Here is a 15868-nt window from a genome sequence, read left to right as displayed (position 1 = left end):
GTCGTTACCATGGACACCGTTGATAGTTGAAGAAGAAGAGGAAGTTGAAACTGACGGTAAGTTTGTTCATAATTTGTGCGACGCAGTTAATGTTAGAAACACACGATGCTAGCTAGTTAGCTAGTAAGCTACTTAGTGACTCTGACGCACAGAACGCACGAATAACAAAAGTGTAGTGAAGTCACAGGAGACACCGTTACACCTCCACATTAATGAGATCTAAACATTAAATGATGCCTTCGCTTTTTTGTCCTTTAAACTCATGGCTGCTCGCACACAGATGTGATGAATTGCCTGATGTAGATCTACAGTCTGCATGTCTGTGGTGTCTGTGGTCTAAAAGTGTGAGCTTAGTTAGAAAGAAAGAATTAGGTTAAAGAACACAATAGTCAGGTTAGAGCTATGAAGAGTTGTAGGACTAGGATATAGTTGTCCATTGGTATAAGAATACGAGTATAACATTTATTGAGACACTTAATTTCTGAGTAAAAGTAGTTTTTCCCATAATGGACTGGTTTTAATCCACAATGTTGGGAGTGTGGCTGGGAAGGGATGCAGGAAAATCCTTTTTCTTTTTTCTCTCCATTAGTAATGTAAGTTACTATTGTAAAGTCTGTGATAGGGCATAATCTAAGGAATAAAGGGCATAAACAACAAACATGAAAGTCAAAAAATCTGCTCTAAATACAACATGATCCGCATTTAAATTCACTAGATCTGGATTTTGAATTGGATATGCACCAAATTTGACAAACTCTTAAATATCAGTCCCCTAAAACTGTTTTTTTCATCAAGAACCATGAATTATCTTCAGTGAAATCAAGGAATCTTTTGAATATTGCAATGTTAAAGAAAGTGAGAAGAAAATTCTTGGGTGCACCAAAATCGTATGGTTTATTTCCTGACCCATACCGCATCCTTTTACCAAGTTGGGTGGTGATCCTTCCACTAGCTTTTGTGTAATATTGCAAATTTTTAGACAAACAAACACAGACATGAAACATAACAGAGGGTCTTTTTTAATGTCCCCACAAAGGTCCATCTCCAAAGTGCCACGTTTTATCGTTTGCTTTCAGAATCTTCCGCCTGGTGAAATGGGGGTATCGCTGACCAAGGCAGCCCAGTGGACCAGCTCTGGTACTGGCAAACTGGAGTTGACGCCAATGAACGAGTCCCTGCTGAAAGAAGTGCTGCGCTCTGTGGAGCAGCTAGTCTCCAGACACCCACAGGAGGCCGAGCATGTGTTCGAGGAGCCCCTCCAGTGGAGTACCACTTTAGTGGCATCTGATTTCAAAACAGACTATGACATCAGGTTAGTCTAATCATGAGGCTCGCAGCTGGCTGGCCACTGCTTTCAGTATTACGTGTCTGTGCAGGATATGCTGTCACCGTGGTGTCCAAATGTATTTTACCTTTGCTATACTCAAAGCAGTATGCTATAATTAATTTGTTTTTCAGCTTCAGTAAGACTGAGGACATTCCATTTGATTTCATCAGAAATCCTGGCCTCCTTTCAGTGTGTGGTTAGCTTTATATCCTGTAGCTGGAAAGTAGAGAAGTACAAAAACACTAATACAGACTCTGATCTGCCTTAATTATGTTGGCATTTATAATCTAATATAAAACACATGATGGTAGAGATAAACTTTAAGGATATACATTTTTTGTTTTCTTCTTCCCCTAGTGAATTCAATGTACAGTCCAATGAGAAAGACAGTGCGGGGCAACCACTGCTCCGGCTGTCTCCTCCGACTGTTTATGTGCGGAGCTTCAGCCAGCTCTCTAAACTAGTTCATCTGGCAGCTGATAAGAAGCTGGAGGAAGCTCGAACGTGTCTAGAAGGTAAGCACAACGACCACAAGATGAGGTTTGAATGGGATTTGCATCCTAAGCAGTCTAGCCAGGAGCATACCTCAAACAACCCACAGACTTTATTTGTTTGTCCTCCTTGTTATTGTCTCCAACCATCTGATATAGTGCCACAGGTAATTCCTCACAGATATGTATTTACTATAAGGCCACTACTCACAGGAGATATCTGTATATTTGTCCCAACAGAGGAATACATGATTAATATTTGTATAGTGCATTTTCAATGCTCAATAGAGAGGGAATGTTGAAAAGTGATTTGTTACTGAACCCAATTTAATTTTTCAGAAGCATTGAACGGCATCTGGTACTGAAAATTTGTTAAGTCATAACAAATCTGTTATTGTTCAGAAAACAGAGACGCCGTGGTTAAAATTCTTGGTCCTCGCTTCGCTGACATCTTGGAGAGAGAAGACACCCAAACCGATCCGGTAGACGAAGACACAGCAGAGGACTCAGAGGTCAAGGTCAAGCTGTTTCGTTTGCTCCAAAATATGGACCAACAGCTCCTCAGCAAGCTGCTTGAAGAAATATCAGAGTAGGTTCTCTGACTCCTTTAGAATTCAGATTTCTCATCCATCCTCAACAGCTGTCCTCTGTCTGTTAGATCCATTCAGATATGTGGTCATTTCTGATTGAAAGAAGCTGCTGGTTAATATGAACTAACCATGACTGAACGAGCTGATTTAGATTGTTGTTTGGTTTTTCTACATTTTTGTCACAGACAAGTCAGGCTAGACCCGGCCGCAGCAAACAGTGACGTGGAGTCGCTGAAACAATTCTGCAGGGGAGGGGACGAGAGGCTGTTGAAGTCGGTTCGATACACATCAGGTTGGGATTATCTACACATGTCACTGGGTTGCAGAGTAAATCATTTGCCATTAACACTCTTGCTGGATATTCCAAAGCATGAAAAGCCTGTGTTCTGCCGCCACGAAAGACATGGAAGTCATTAAATCTGTCAGATTGCAGTTTACTAAGTCATTAGTCAGGACAGTTTTTTTGACTAATTGTAGTGTATTTATCATTCTCTAACAAAGCAGTCACTGGCATATGCACAGTAAGTGATAAATGCTGCCTGTGTCCCCTGTTTCAAGCTTGAAGGACACATTCTTTAAAAATACTTTTAAAACCAGATTTGAAATATGACGGTGGCTATTCGCTAAGTTGTTTTTTGTGGTTGAACTTAATTGCAAGCAAAACCGTTGCTCTACTGGGAAAATGCTGCCCGAGTGCTGTCATCCTCTTTGTGATTGGGACTTGATCCCATGATACAATACATCTTATAAAGTCTGGTGCAGTTTTGGGATTTCCACATTCCATTCATCCTTGTTTTCTTTTCTAGATTACGAATTTTCCAATGGCTGCCGCGCCCCCCCGTGGAGACAGGTGCATGGTGAGATTTGTTACCTCATAATTGAGCCGTGTGACACTGAGGACCTCCACATCACCTGCAGCACCGCTGGATTTTATCTCAACGCGGTAAGACCAGCACCGGGAACTGCAACAGTTTATCTGATGCTGCCTCTTTTTCTGTGTGAGAATATTTTTATATATCAAGAGGTAAACCAACTTTCTGGCTAATAACTTCCTTATAGACCAAAAACTAGTGCACTGTCATTAAATCCACCTCTATGGTTTTGGTGTTCCAGCCATTCTGAGGAGAGCGTGTAGTTGTTGTCCATCATGAGCAATTGCTTGCGACAATATTAGGTCCCCTATATACGTTCTTCCACTTGGAAGGAGCACCACATTTTAATTAAATTTAAGTCTTTATTTAATCATTCAGTTTCAGTGAGATTAAGATCTCTTTTCCAAGAGAGCCCAGAGAACATTAAAAAGCTTTTTTGTGCCCAACTTTGTCCCAAACCGAAGAGATGACATCTGTTTCCAGGCATTTACGCCGTTCTCAGGTGAAATCTCTACGGAAAGTGACCAGTAGTAAATAGTTATCAAGTAAGGTAATATGAAAGCTGCAGACCCATTCAAAATTAAATGATTAACTTTTGACTTTGTTACAATAGCTTATTAATATTGTCAGAGAGCTGTGGATTCAACTGTGTGCTAACTTTGGAGGTAGAAGTGTGTGTGCTTTTGAACTGTATTGTATCATACATGCTCTTATAGAATTAACAGATGAAGAAAGCAGTACAAAATGTGAAAATGTTTAAACAACGTAAAATCCACATCGGCTGCAGTTGAAAAACACAGACAGTTGTTGATGCTCTCCACTCCACACTGAGTTAAAACATCAGTTGCATACAACCTTTTTGTTTTTTTATCTCGGCAGACCTTACGCCAATTTGAACCACAGACACATAATGAGACCATCGGTGACAGCATTCATTTTTTATTCTCTGTTCACATTCTCTGTTCACAAGCCCAGCCCCCATTGGCCCCCACAAGCCCCCACAAGCCCAGCCCCCATTGGCCGTGGTGAATGGTATGCTGCCTGTAACATCATCATCATGGTGGGTCGCAGAGATCTCCATATCATAGCCTTCGCTACCCTGACTGCTGTTAGGTACCAGGATGAAACCCTCAGCGCGATTGTAAGACATCACGCTGCTGCAGTGGGCCCTGGGTTCCTCCTGGTGCAGGACAATGCCGTGCCTCATGTGGCCAGAGTGTGAAGGCAGCTCCTGGATGACGAAGGCATTGATGCCATTGAGTGGCCCTCACGGTCCCCTGACCTATGGGACGTGATGTATCAGTGTATCTGACGCCATCAAGTACCACTGCAGACTGTCCATACACAGCACTGAGTAACATTATGAGTCTCAGTGATGAAGGAAGTTGGATCAGCCTGTGTTTACATTTTTTTACTTCGATTTTTTGTGTGGTTTTTAATCCAGCCCTCAATGGGTTGATGATGTTGGTTTCCATTGACCGTGGTTATGTCATGATGTCCCAATTAAATGAATTAAACGCAAAGTGAAAGGAGAATGTATTTAAGTAAGAGTGAGAATACACAAATGTTTGTGAAATCACGTGTGTATACTGTATGTGAAAGAAGAACATGTGTGTGTGAGAGAAATAATGTTTGTATGTGGGAGGCCGGGAATATATTATGACCTGTGCGGCCCCTCTCATTATCAAACAGGTGCGTAGGTGATAAAGAGCAAATTGTCATTATTATTATCAAAAAGGCCTTAAAAATTGCCAGTGCTACTTTAGAACATGTGAACTGCCAAGAGACAGTTACAGTTTTTAATATATTGTTAATATACTCTAATTAATATTTGTATCAACAGTAAAACATTGACATGTATCCACATTTAAACACACAGATTGTCCCTTCAAACATTCCAAACATATCAGTAATCTTTCTTCAAGTGTGTGCAATCATTTCATCACATGAGGCTGTGCACGTTTCCACACCTTTCACTTTTAACTGACTTTGCTGACAAGCCTTCGGTTTCCTGTCTCTGTTTCTCCACCTGGAAATAGTTTGTCCAAGTCAAAAAAAAAACACACAACCTAAAACCGAATGGGGGACATTGATGCAAGAGACACCTCAAAGAGCAGTAGTGTCTTAAACTTAATTTAGCGGTTTACATGGTTTTACACTTCCTCTCTGAGGTCGGCTGGCATGTGGGTCACATTATGATTGTGGTTTTTGGAAATAATGAGGCTGTTTTTCACTTTGTTTTCACAGGGCATAAAACAGGAGGGGGCGGAGAGTGGCTACGAGCGAACAAGTGATACGTACGCAGACCTGCCAACACTCCTGAAGAGCAGATCTCCATATTTCGCTGAGCACATAAACAAGCAGGTACAGCAGAATACAGGCAGATGCAATTATCATCATCAACACATTAAAACCTTTTTCTTGTAGCATTGAATTTCAACAATGTGTGGGCGTTGAAGAGCCTCTTTGTCCTATGAAACGGGTCAGTCTCTCTAAACCTCTGATTTGATCACTGATGCCGTGTGACTCACGTTCATAAACAGAGTAAGGATTGTGTAATCAGTGTCTGTGCTGTTCCACGCTAGTGAGCTAGTGTCTGGTTGTCACTATGTTGAAAAATGTCTGAATCAACCTCCTCTTTGTTCCAACATCAAAAAGATTGAGTCCCCATACCACCCACCCCTCTACATACACGCACACATAGACATTGAATTCCTTTATATACAGTGTATGGTCCAGCTTTACAGTATGTACAGTCTATGATTGAAATATGCATGATTTAATATGTCTGCCTAAAACATACTATTATTGGGCATACATTATTATTATGTCTGCCTGGTGTGCATAGTCACACAGTTTGCTTGAAAATAGCAAAGAAATGCGACAAAATTGACCATTCATTTTAAATGGGACTCAATCATTAGAGCGAGAGCAGGTCTGAAATTCTTCTAAAAACTATTTTCTTTTTTAATATCGCTCCCATGGTCACATATTCTAACTTTAACCACACTAATTATTATCTCTGTGTTTGACCAGTTCTTGATTAATACCTCAAAGACTAATGAAAACCTTTTCCCCACAATAGTAAACATTTCTTTCTTTCTTTACCTGCTCTATTCCCCTTTTTCCGCACTTGTTCTCCTTTCAAAACCAGGCCGCTATAATATTCAATCACATTGTGGTTTAAATAAATAAGTTTTATCCATAACTGTACAATTTGACGGTAATGCACCTTGACATTGGTTGACACCCGTCAATAAACCAGATAAAGAAAAAGTCAGCTGTTTATTACGTGGAGCTGCTCAAATGGTAGAACGCTGGCTTGGCATGTAAGAGATGACGGGCTCTGAACCATCTGTAAACAGGTCTTTTACAGATTTACCTCAATGACACAAATACACATAACTAAGGTACATGCACACACAGTGTCAGAAATAGGCTGGAATTTCTCAATAAAAGCCCTGGATGGTTAGAGGACCTTATCAGGATGCCCAAATATAGGCTAGGTTTTCAGAATAAAAGCCCCAGATGGTAACATAAGAGGAACTTATTGCATGACACAAAATTAAAACGTGACACAAAGAATGAAAGCGATTCAATCAATTCACATCTACACTTTGTTATTACTTACTACTGGCATCGTGAGCATAAAGCAGATCCAAATCTTTCGAGTTATTCTTCTTCTGTATGCAATTTTGGGACCCTACTCCTCTGGCTACCAACATCAAGGTGAATTACCACCATCCACTGTTTTTTTCAATATCCTACTTCCTCTTCTTCTTTCCCATATACACATCCATCAACATTTGTTGGTCCTGCACGGTTTGCGACACGGGCTCAATGCTGCTGCAACTCGTAATATTATTCTCAATGTCCTTCTGTACTGTTTTTTCTTTGTTGTTGTTGTTTGTTGTACAATGTACTCTTCTGCAACTGCTGTAGCACTTCGGCCCAAGACGAATTTCCCCATGGTGACACTAAAGTCTAGTTGATTCAGTACTAATAGATTTCATTGGGACCCTGTATGTTAACAGGACACCACCTGTGATGTCATACCTTTGATATCAGTCATCTTACAAATTTTCCTCAAAGGCTTCTTCTTTTTTCTTCTTCTAATCCGATTTATTAGCAGGTGATAACCAAGGTATATTACCTCCATCTATTATTTTAGTGTACCATTCCTAGAGGTACTGCAGTTGCCCTCAAAGGTATTCCTTAACATTCCATTTGTCCTTGACTTTGAAGCCACTATGATTATTTTGATGTTTTTGATGTAGACACAGTGGATGGTGGTAATATACCTTGAGTTGGATGCCACGCGGCAATAAACCAAACACAGAAAAAGAAGAGGCATAGTACAACATTTCAATACTGTTTTGTTACAAGGCAATTGTTTTCGACCCACAAATTGTTTCCAAGATGCCAAAGAAGGACAGCACATCCAAGACGCAAAGCAAATCTGTACAAATGGAGGACCAAGGCCAACCCCAGAGGTCTCAACCCGGCAAGAAGAAATATGAGCCATCTCCAAGATGGAGTAATCAAGGTCTCGTGTCTCCATGTGGGTAAGTTATAGTTCCCATCCTGAAATATTTTCAGGCTCCATGCTGAAGAGAGGAGCTTCACATGAAGGTGATTCCAGGTCTTTGCCACATGAAGATATGCTTATATGTTTTGTACATTTTAGGGAAAGTTAAAATATTTCCACTTACAATAATCAGGGTTAGTAAATATGTTCACATTGGGGATTCCTACTTGTCCCATTACAGAGAGAAAGCTAGGAAAACGGTCTTTGAAAAAATCCCCAGAGAATCCATCACATATGGTCTTTGATTGATAAATAGATCTAGCCAGGACTGAGCTGTTGCAGCTGTATCTTGTGATATCCGTACCCATTTGAGAAGAAACTGGCTCAAGATAAAAGTATCTCAGTAGCTTACAATGAAACCTGTAGAACTCTAGTCTCAAGTTGTTATATAATGATTGTATCAGAAAAATATCAATTTTCAAAATAGGAGCTGGCATAATGGTTCTTATTTCACATCATTACAGAAAAGTGGAGGAAAACAACCCTGGACGGGAGAAGTCTGGAAAGAAAAAGCAGGGAACAGGAGCCAAGGGCAAGTTGAAAGCAGAATTCTCTTTGTCGTCCTTACCTGGACGCATGACTCCCCAGAAAAGGTATCCTGAGTTAGTTCTGCTTTGTTTTAATCTATAAGGGCTCTTTCTTTCTCTGTAGATGGAGTTACATAAAGATGAACTAAAATCAGTTTTACTAGTGGTTAAAGTTCTGCCAGAAAGTATGACATGTATATATACGTGGAAGCATTTTCCTTCTCCAGCACTTTTGTCATTTGTCGGACAATCTATACGTACTCTTTTGATCAGAAATTGATGCAGCGGATTTTAGTCTCTGTCACGATTTCTTCTTGCATGCATTAAAAGGACCTCAGGGTGCATTTCCTCAGTTTTCCCCATTCACCACGCAGGGCCATGTGTAGGCCTGGCAAATCCATGAAGCTCTTGTTCAGGGATTATCGTGTTGCTTCCTGGAAAACACTCCCTCATATCAGCTGGCTCCGTCAGATAATGTGCTCCCCTGGAAATTCTATTTCGATGTACACAGGAACTGTCCCTCAGTGGCCCCATATGAACGTGTACCAAATTTCATTACTCCGCAGTGCCCAGTTTTCATGATACTGTTATCCAAGCGGCCGGAGCAGCTTTAAAAGGCATCTGCATTTCTGTTTGCATCAATAGCCGAGCAAGCGTCTTTAGTCTGCATATGATGACGAGTCCACTTTTCACATAACATTATTCCACTCTTTCTTTTCCTGCTGCTTAGATTCTGAGGAAGGACAAATTTGACACTTTAATTTTATAATCCTTAATCGGTCTTCTTGTGTGGGATGAACAAGCTGTTTTTACATTTAAACAAAGCTAGACAGAAGGATAGAAAATAATAGCAGGAAATCTCTTTTCCTATGTGTTATCCAGTTATTACACTGTCCCACACCTTGTGGATCGTTATCTGTGTTAAAATGTGCATTGTTATCTGTTGGTCAGTAAAACCCTAGCAGGAGCCATGGAGCTGTCCAGTGACAGTTCAACTGAGGATGAGGATGAAGAGGAGCTGTCAGAACGTCGTCTGCAGATTCAGATAGAACAGTCCCCTGACTACTGGCTTATCTACAAACTAGTCAAGTTCTTAAAGGTATGAGATTGTCACCCTCATTACTTTTTTCTACTATTTCTAATGGATTTAAAACCCAATAATCCAATGTGTACAGACTGGAGGTGAAGGGGGGGGCCCAACTGATAGGAAAGTCCATTTACTTTTCCTGAAAATTTCACTGCAAACCTTAATCAGTCTTTAAATTTCAAAACCCCTCATCTGAACTGCAGACTGGAAAAATAATATTTAGTCATGGATGTGTGGAAGAACTTAGAATTGATGGTATGACAAAAAGTAATGTTCCAATCACATAATCCCACCTGTCTGTTTTACCTCAGTTATAAAAAAATACGTTAAGTTCGATGAAATTAAGTAAACGTTCCTCCAATTTAAAGCGGTGCTTTGCAGGAAGATGCCCATTGAAGTGGTTGGCTCTGCTCTGGGATTCCTGGTTTCTGACACAAGCCTGTTTGGTTACACATGAGGCACAGGGGAAAGTAATGTCTGACGGCAGCAGCTGTACACGCTGTTTGCCCACACCGCAAAAAGCATAAAAATGAAGCATGCCTGTGATAGGTCTGACAGGACATATGGTGAATATTAATGTGTCAAAACATGGGAGGGAAAGAAAGGAGGAGACAAAGGAGGACAGAAACACCACTAACTCAGACTGGCTGGGAATACCTATGACCTGCCTCACTCAGTGGTCCTTATTATCTGTTTATCTGGACAATATCATTGAGGCAGATTTGGTTAAAACAAACTGCTTTTACTTTACTTTGACAGGAATCTGTTTTGTTGCAAGTTGCACATCCATCCCATTGTGTACAGCAGTAAAATATCTTAAATGCTGCCTCAGCTTAAAGCCATTTAAATGGTGTTTTTAATATGTAGCTACAGTGCACGTAACATATTTTCATAAAGTATTGGATTTCTTTAAGTTACGAACAGATTTGTGCTCTGACTTATGTGGCTTGCTTCTAAATACAATTGTTCGCAGTGCAATGGAGTAAATCTTTTATAGAAAATGCTGCTGTAAAGCTCCATTTGAGGCAGATATTTTTAGCTAAGCTAAACAGAATATAATGGAAGGAAATTCCCACTCTTAAACCAGGCTGCTGCTCCTTTCCAGAAAAGCAAAAAGGATGATGTAAACGATATGAAAGAGGCAAATTTAGTTGGAAAAGAAAACATCACTGGTTTGTATGTTTTATAGTTTTTTAGCAGGATTGTGAGCTTTAGGGGTTGTGTGTATTCCTACTTCAGCCCAACGCAGCACTGCAGCAACCAACATGTCCCGGCTTTCTATCTCTTTGGAAACCACACAGTTCGGTTATTTATGGGGTTTGTCCAGTAGTCATTTTATAATATCATTACCATCAGACGCTGAAACTTACCATGAGCCAAGTTAAATATCTGTTTTATTTTAGGAGGAGATCTTTCCCCCCCCCCCTTCTCCCTCGTGCTATAGACAGCCGTTTGTACTCTAGTAAGTTTAACACTTTCAGAAAGCAACACATGGATGTTCTGTTTTGTGTTTTAATGATATTTATGCAGGAATATTTGCCCAGGGTTCCGACATGTTTGTTTTAATGCCTGTGTGACTGGAGATCTGCGACTGTGAAATGGTTGCATGGTCTCTTGCAAAATCCAGAATGCAGATTTAAGTCTATGGGTTTATGTTTGCGTGATTAGGTGGGTATACTGTATGTGTTTTAGGAGAGAAACTGAAATGAATGGATTTAAACATAACTCACCCTTCTTATTCTAGTGTTTAATGCATCATTGCCACAGTATAAGCAGGCATTTTATCATACTCCACATATAAGCATTTATTTTTATAGTCCGAGTTCTGTATATATGATATAAGTACAGGCTATAGACCTGAGAAAAGTAATCTAATAACTTTGCTAAGAGAAGGGTAAAAATTAGAAAGGGTTGTTTATTGAGTACGTCCGTATTGAAACATTTCACATGTTAAGTTCAGCAACAGAGCCAAAAATCATAATTTGAATGTTTTGTCTCAGTTTAAACAAAAAACAAAACTCCACAGCTGCTATCAGTTAGGTTGGCTGCTGGCTTTCCAAACACCAAACAATTTTCATATTCTCAAAAAATATATTAATATTGTGTCTGATATACAATATGCTAGCAGTTCAATATTGGCGCTTGTTAACATTTTCATTACTGATCTCTTTATAATTTATATAATTTATTTGTTCTTTCTGAGCAGATGGTTTTTTGATTAACCCCTCTTTTTTTAAATATCACAGCAAAAGAAAGAATTATGAAGCAGCTTTCAAAAGAGGGCAGCCTCTCTCAATGCATTTTAAAAACGATGCTTCTGTTGCCATCAATAAAACTATCATAGATTAAAAGGGGTGATCTTGGTCCTGACACGTTGTTGTGTTCCGGCCTCACTAAGGTTGCTCCCCCTCTGCTGGGCAGTTACAGTACTGCTGACCCTCTCTTCTCAAATCAGACTTTTCTACTGGTCGCGACTCAAAATCCTGTCTCCAGTACCAGCAGCCAATATCAGCTCATTTTCTCAAAATAATTATATTTCTAGATATTTATGCTCCAATTCATAAATACATTTTTGATGCTTTTTCTTTTAAATAACTGCAGCATTCAGTTGAAACATTTGATTTAAACAGGTTATAATCCATTTACTACCTGCCTAATCTGGATGATTTACTCAAATTTTTCAAATAAAAAAAGGTGAATAGATATTTTCTCAGGATGCACTATGCTCATTTTATGATGATAAGGCCTATTAAGTGATCAAGTTATAGGAGATCTAATGTCAAATATGAAGTAAAAAAACAGGAGTATCAATCATTCTGTGCATCCAGTACCTCTCCTGAGTGGAGCAGGAGGTTGTGTTTGTTCTTGTCGTTAGTGGCCTCCCTCTGCTGTCTGCTGTAGACTGCAGAAACCTCATGCACCCTCTATGGCTCAACCTCTGCCAAGAACCAGTTCAATGAAGCACTGGCAGGGGCGCGAGTCTACACTGTTAGGTATCTGAACGCCATTGCTCAATATACACGTCCACCCCTGTGGAAAGGACATCCAAGCCAATAATGTGCAAAATACACACAGCACCACTTTATTAAGAAAGAGGCCTGAGGTCAACAGGGTATCATTTTACAGCCCTATTAACCTTATCCCTGCTCCCATCTGCTTAGTGTGGTGATTTATAGTCATGGAGTAGCTCAGGCAGGGCAGTCTGTGTCTGGAGAATCTAGTCTGTGGCTGCAGAGGAACCAAACTAGAGTAAGGCCTCCATTCATACAGCCCAGTCCGGGACAACTGCACCAAAGGAAGGATGAAAAAAGCGCGAAGCATCTTTGAGGGGCTGATGTCGAGCTCAGCTCATGGATTGAACTCTATGTCATCATTAGAATCGGGGTGTCAGCGCTAATAGTGTTAGTTTTTTTCCTCTTAGAGGCAAATTCTAATGTTTTCTGAGCTTGACACTGTTGTCAGGGCTCAATCCTCTATGAACAAATTAATTCTCACCATTAGTGGTTACCTCCACAAAGCTGAACCCATGCCAGGCTGCAGAATAAAGCCCAGCAGGAGTGGTATCATTTATTTTTGGCATTATTCTTTCAGAGAGGCGACCAGACCGCCACCGTGCTCTGCCTGTGTGCCATGTTGGACTTAAATCTGATGCAGGAGGGCTGCCAACTGGACATATGGGACATAGGTGGCGTTGAAGTCCTCCTTAACTTGCTGGATTCAGATGAAGTCAAATGCCAAGTAAGTATTTGTGCCAAAAGCTGGACCTGGAAGGCGCACAGGCATGAACAGAACCCTGTGTGTATGCCAGCCTGTGTTTAAGTGACAGACACACTAGTACCGGGGAGAGAACGTTCCTGTAAAGACACAGGTTAACAATTTCTCTCCAGTATGCCTAAAGACATGTGTGCTTGTTTTTCAACCTGATTTTATTACTATTGTTTTTTACTATTGCATTTAGGCCTCCGGTTGGCATAGTCACAACAGTTTCCATCAAACTAAGGTATTGTATTTACTGTTAATGTTTGTGTGTGTGTGTGTGTGTGTGTGTGTGTGTGTGTTTGTGATTAGATTGGATCTCTGAAAGTCCTACGAAAGATTAGTCACAGTATGCTAATCTGTCAGACCATTCTTGACATGGACGGTCTGCAGAGCATCGTGAAAATTCTGGACAGGCCACACAAGGATCTCAAGGCCTTAGCTGCTGAGACAATCGCCAATGTGGCCAGGTTCCGCAAGGCGAGGACAACCGTCAGGCGCTGTGGTGGAATCAAGAAACTGGTGAGTGTTAGGACAGAAAAACTTAAATTCAGGCCTGTGTAACGTGATTCTTGTACAACAGAGAAAACTACAAACCAGAACCTGATCTTTCTTTATTGGCATTATTGGTGAAAAATTGTCCCACATTGGCAGTTTTTCCATTAACACACTTGTCAGTCTATGTCTGTGTCAGCTAGTGTGTGATTTAACTGAACCACAGACATCTTGGAAACTGTGGACGGACATGATGGTGATCCGCACATTATGATGACTATTTGCTTTTAATTCAGAGTGTAAAACACACATCCAAGCTATGCTGAACTGTTTTGATGCATAGCAAATCAATCATCCACTCGTTCCGTTTTCACTCTGTACAGCAGAAGCCAGGTAGTGCGCCATCCATTTAAAAAAAACAAAAAACAGAATGGGTGTTGTGGTAAAACAGATAGAATGTCCCTCACATCCTCTGACCTGCATTCATGTTTGTTGACAAAGGGACCTGTGATTAAAGCCTGCATGCCTTGTATATTTTCCTCAGCCCCAGATCGGATGTTCTCATGTGCGAGTCACTCATGTAGGCAGATTAATTTCATGCTTTGATATGAGACCACCTTTGAACTGTGCTGTGGGTAATAGCTTTGCCTACTCTGTCTCACTGGTCAGGAACGATGGATTAGAACATTGAATGACGGCCATGAACCGTCACACTGGGCTTTTCAGTTTTCCACTGCTAAAATCTCTGGCTTTTTCATCCATGCAGACTCAGTAGTAATAGAATTTAATCACACCCTTAATCACAGCCAAGAAGTTGGTATTCCCATCTGACACCTTCCATTATCCCCCCAATCCTGCAAGCAAACTTTTCAGTGTCTTCGAATTTATGTCAAGTTCATCAAGTTTGTGTAAATGTTTGTACGGAGGTTTTTCTGCCTAAACATGTGTGGTCGGCCTGAATGTCTGCACACGTTTCTATGTTTGTGTTTATCCACATGTGCGTCTGTGTACCTCGTCTCTGTGCTCAGGTAAAGCTGCTGGACTGTTTGCCGACTTTAGCCAACATGAGTCCAAACCAGGAGAAGGATGTGGAGGTGGCCCACTGTGGGGTTTTAGCGCTCTGGAGCTGCAGCAAGTGCAACAGGAATAAGGAGGCCATCCGCGTGGCCGGCGGCATCCCGCTGCTGGGACGACTGCTCAAGTCGCCGGATGTGAACATGCTTATCCCTGTGGTGGGCACCCTGCAGGAGTGTGCCTCAGAGGTGAGAGAGGGAGCGTAGGATTATACAGTCTTTGGCCTATGGTTGCCTGTTTTAATTCTATACATTGTCCATTAAACTATGATTGAACAATAAAAAATATTGTAGGAGGGTCTGTAGAATAACACAAGATAAAAATAAACATATAAGAGGGGAAATTGCCGGTTGATGTTGATTTAGGTTACTCGTGTTTACGTGGATGTAAAATTTGTGTATCGACACAGGAATGCTACAGGATTGCCATTAAGAATGAGGACATGATCAAGGATTTGGTCCAAAACCTAAGCAGTGACAACAATGAGCTACAAAGGCATTGTGCAAGTGCAATCTTCAAGGTACCCGTTTTCCCCACATCTACACTGTGAAATGATATAATGAACGGGAAGAAAGGACAAAAATAATGATCTGCTAAGTATTTTTCCACCCAGTCAGACTGATACTGCATAGGAAATGTCGAGGCTCTTGACATCTTTACTATTTTGCGTTGCAGTGTGCAGAGGACAAGGAGACCAGTGATCTTGTGCGTAAGTACAATGGTCTGGAGCCACTGGTCTTGCTGCTGGGCAAGGCCGAGGACAAGAAGCTCCTGGCCGCCGCCACTGGGGCCATCTGGAAGTGTTCCATCTGCATGAAGAACGTGGCTAAGTAAGACTTGACTCGCTCTCTCACCATATTACCTCTCAGTAAAACACATGCACTCTCTCTCACTCTGCCTCTGTGTTCGGAATTAGTAGCAACAGATTAGTGTGACTTTGACAAATGACTTACTGTAAGTACAGCAATCTAATGAGGCTCGATGTAGACAGGGGGTTAATACTGATTTTGCATTTCAGCAGCCTGTTAGTGTTTGGAAGCAGTAATAGCAGCAATGGATAT

At 40.9% G+C, this 15868-nt stretch overlaps 1 protein-coding gene across 1 annotated transcript in view; it reads left to right on the top strand.

Annotated features, from left to right (window-relative positions):
* The window catches only part of odad2 (outer dynein arm docking complex subunit 2), a 34511-nt gene continuing 18643 nt past the window's right edge, over positions 1-15868 (top strand). The window contains exons 1-15 of the mRNA XM_062379072.1: positions 1-56; positions 1077-1312; positions 1685-1842; positions 2221-2407; positions 2594-2700; positions 3215-3351; positions 5528-5644; positions 7700-7845; positions 8333-8461; positions 9347-9494; positions 13074-13220; positions 13551-13760; positions 14762-14995; positions 15217-15327; positions 15483-15637. Of these exons, the coding sequence (XP_062235056.1) occupies positions 1095-1312; positions 1685-1842; positions 2221-2407; positions 2594-2700; positions 3215-3351; positions 5528-5644; positions 7700-7845; positions 8333-8461; positions 9347-9494; positions 13074-13220; positions 13551-13760; positions 14762-14995; positions 15217-15327; positions 15483-15637 (2204 nt within the window). The 5' untranslated portion in view covers positions 1-56; positions 1077-1094. The remainder of the gene's footprint in view (positions 57-1076; positions 1313-1684; positions 1843-2220; positions 2408-2593; positions 2701-3214; positions 3352-5527; positions 5645-7699; positions 7846-8332; positions 8462-9346; positions 9495-13073; positions 13221-13550; positions 13761-14761; positions 14996-15216; positions 15328-15482; positions 15638-15868) is intronic.

The sequence above is a fragment of the Platichthys flesus genome, chromosome 21, assembly GCF_949316205.1.
Source record: "Platichthys flesus chromosome 21, fPlaFle2.1, whole genome shotgun sequence".
NCBI classification, from domain to species: Eukaryota; Metazoa; Chordata; class Actinopteri; order Pleuronectiformes; family Pleuronectidae; genus Platichthys; species Platichthys flesus.
The sequence above is the reverse complement of the archived record's forward strand: the minus strand, read 5'-3'. Positions and strand labels throughout refer to the sequence as shown.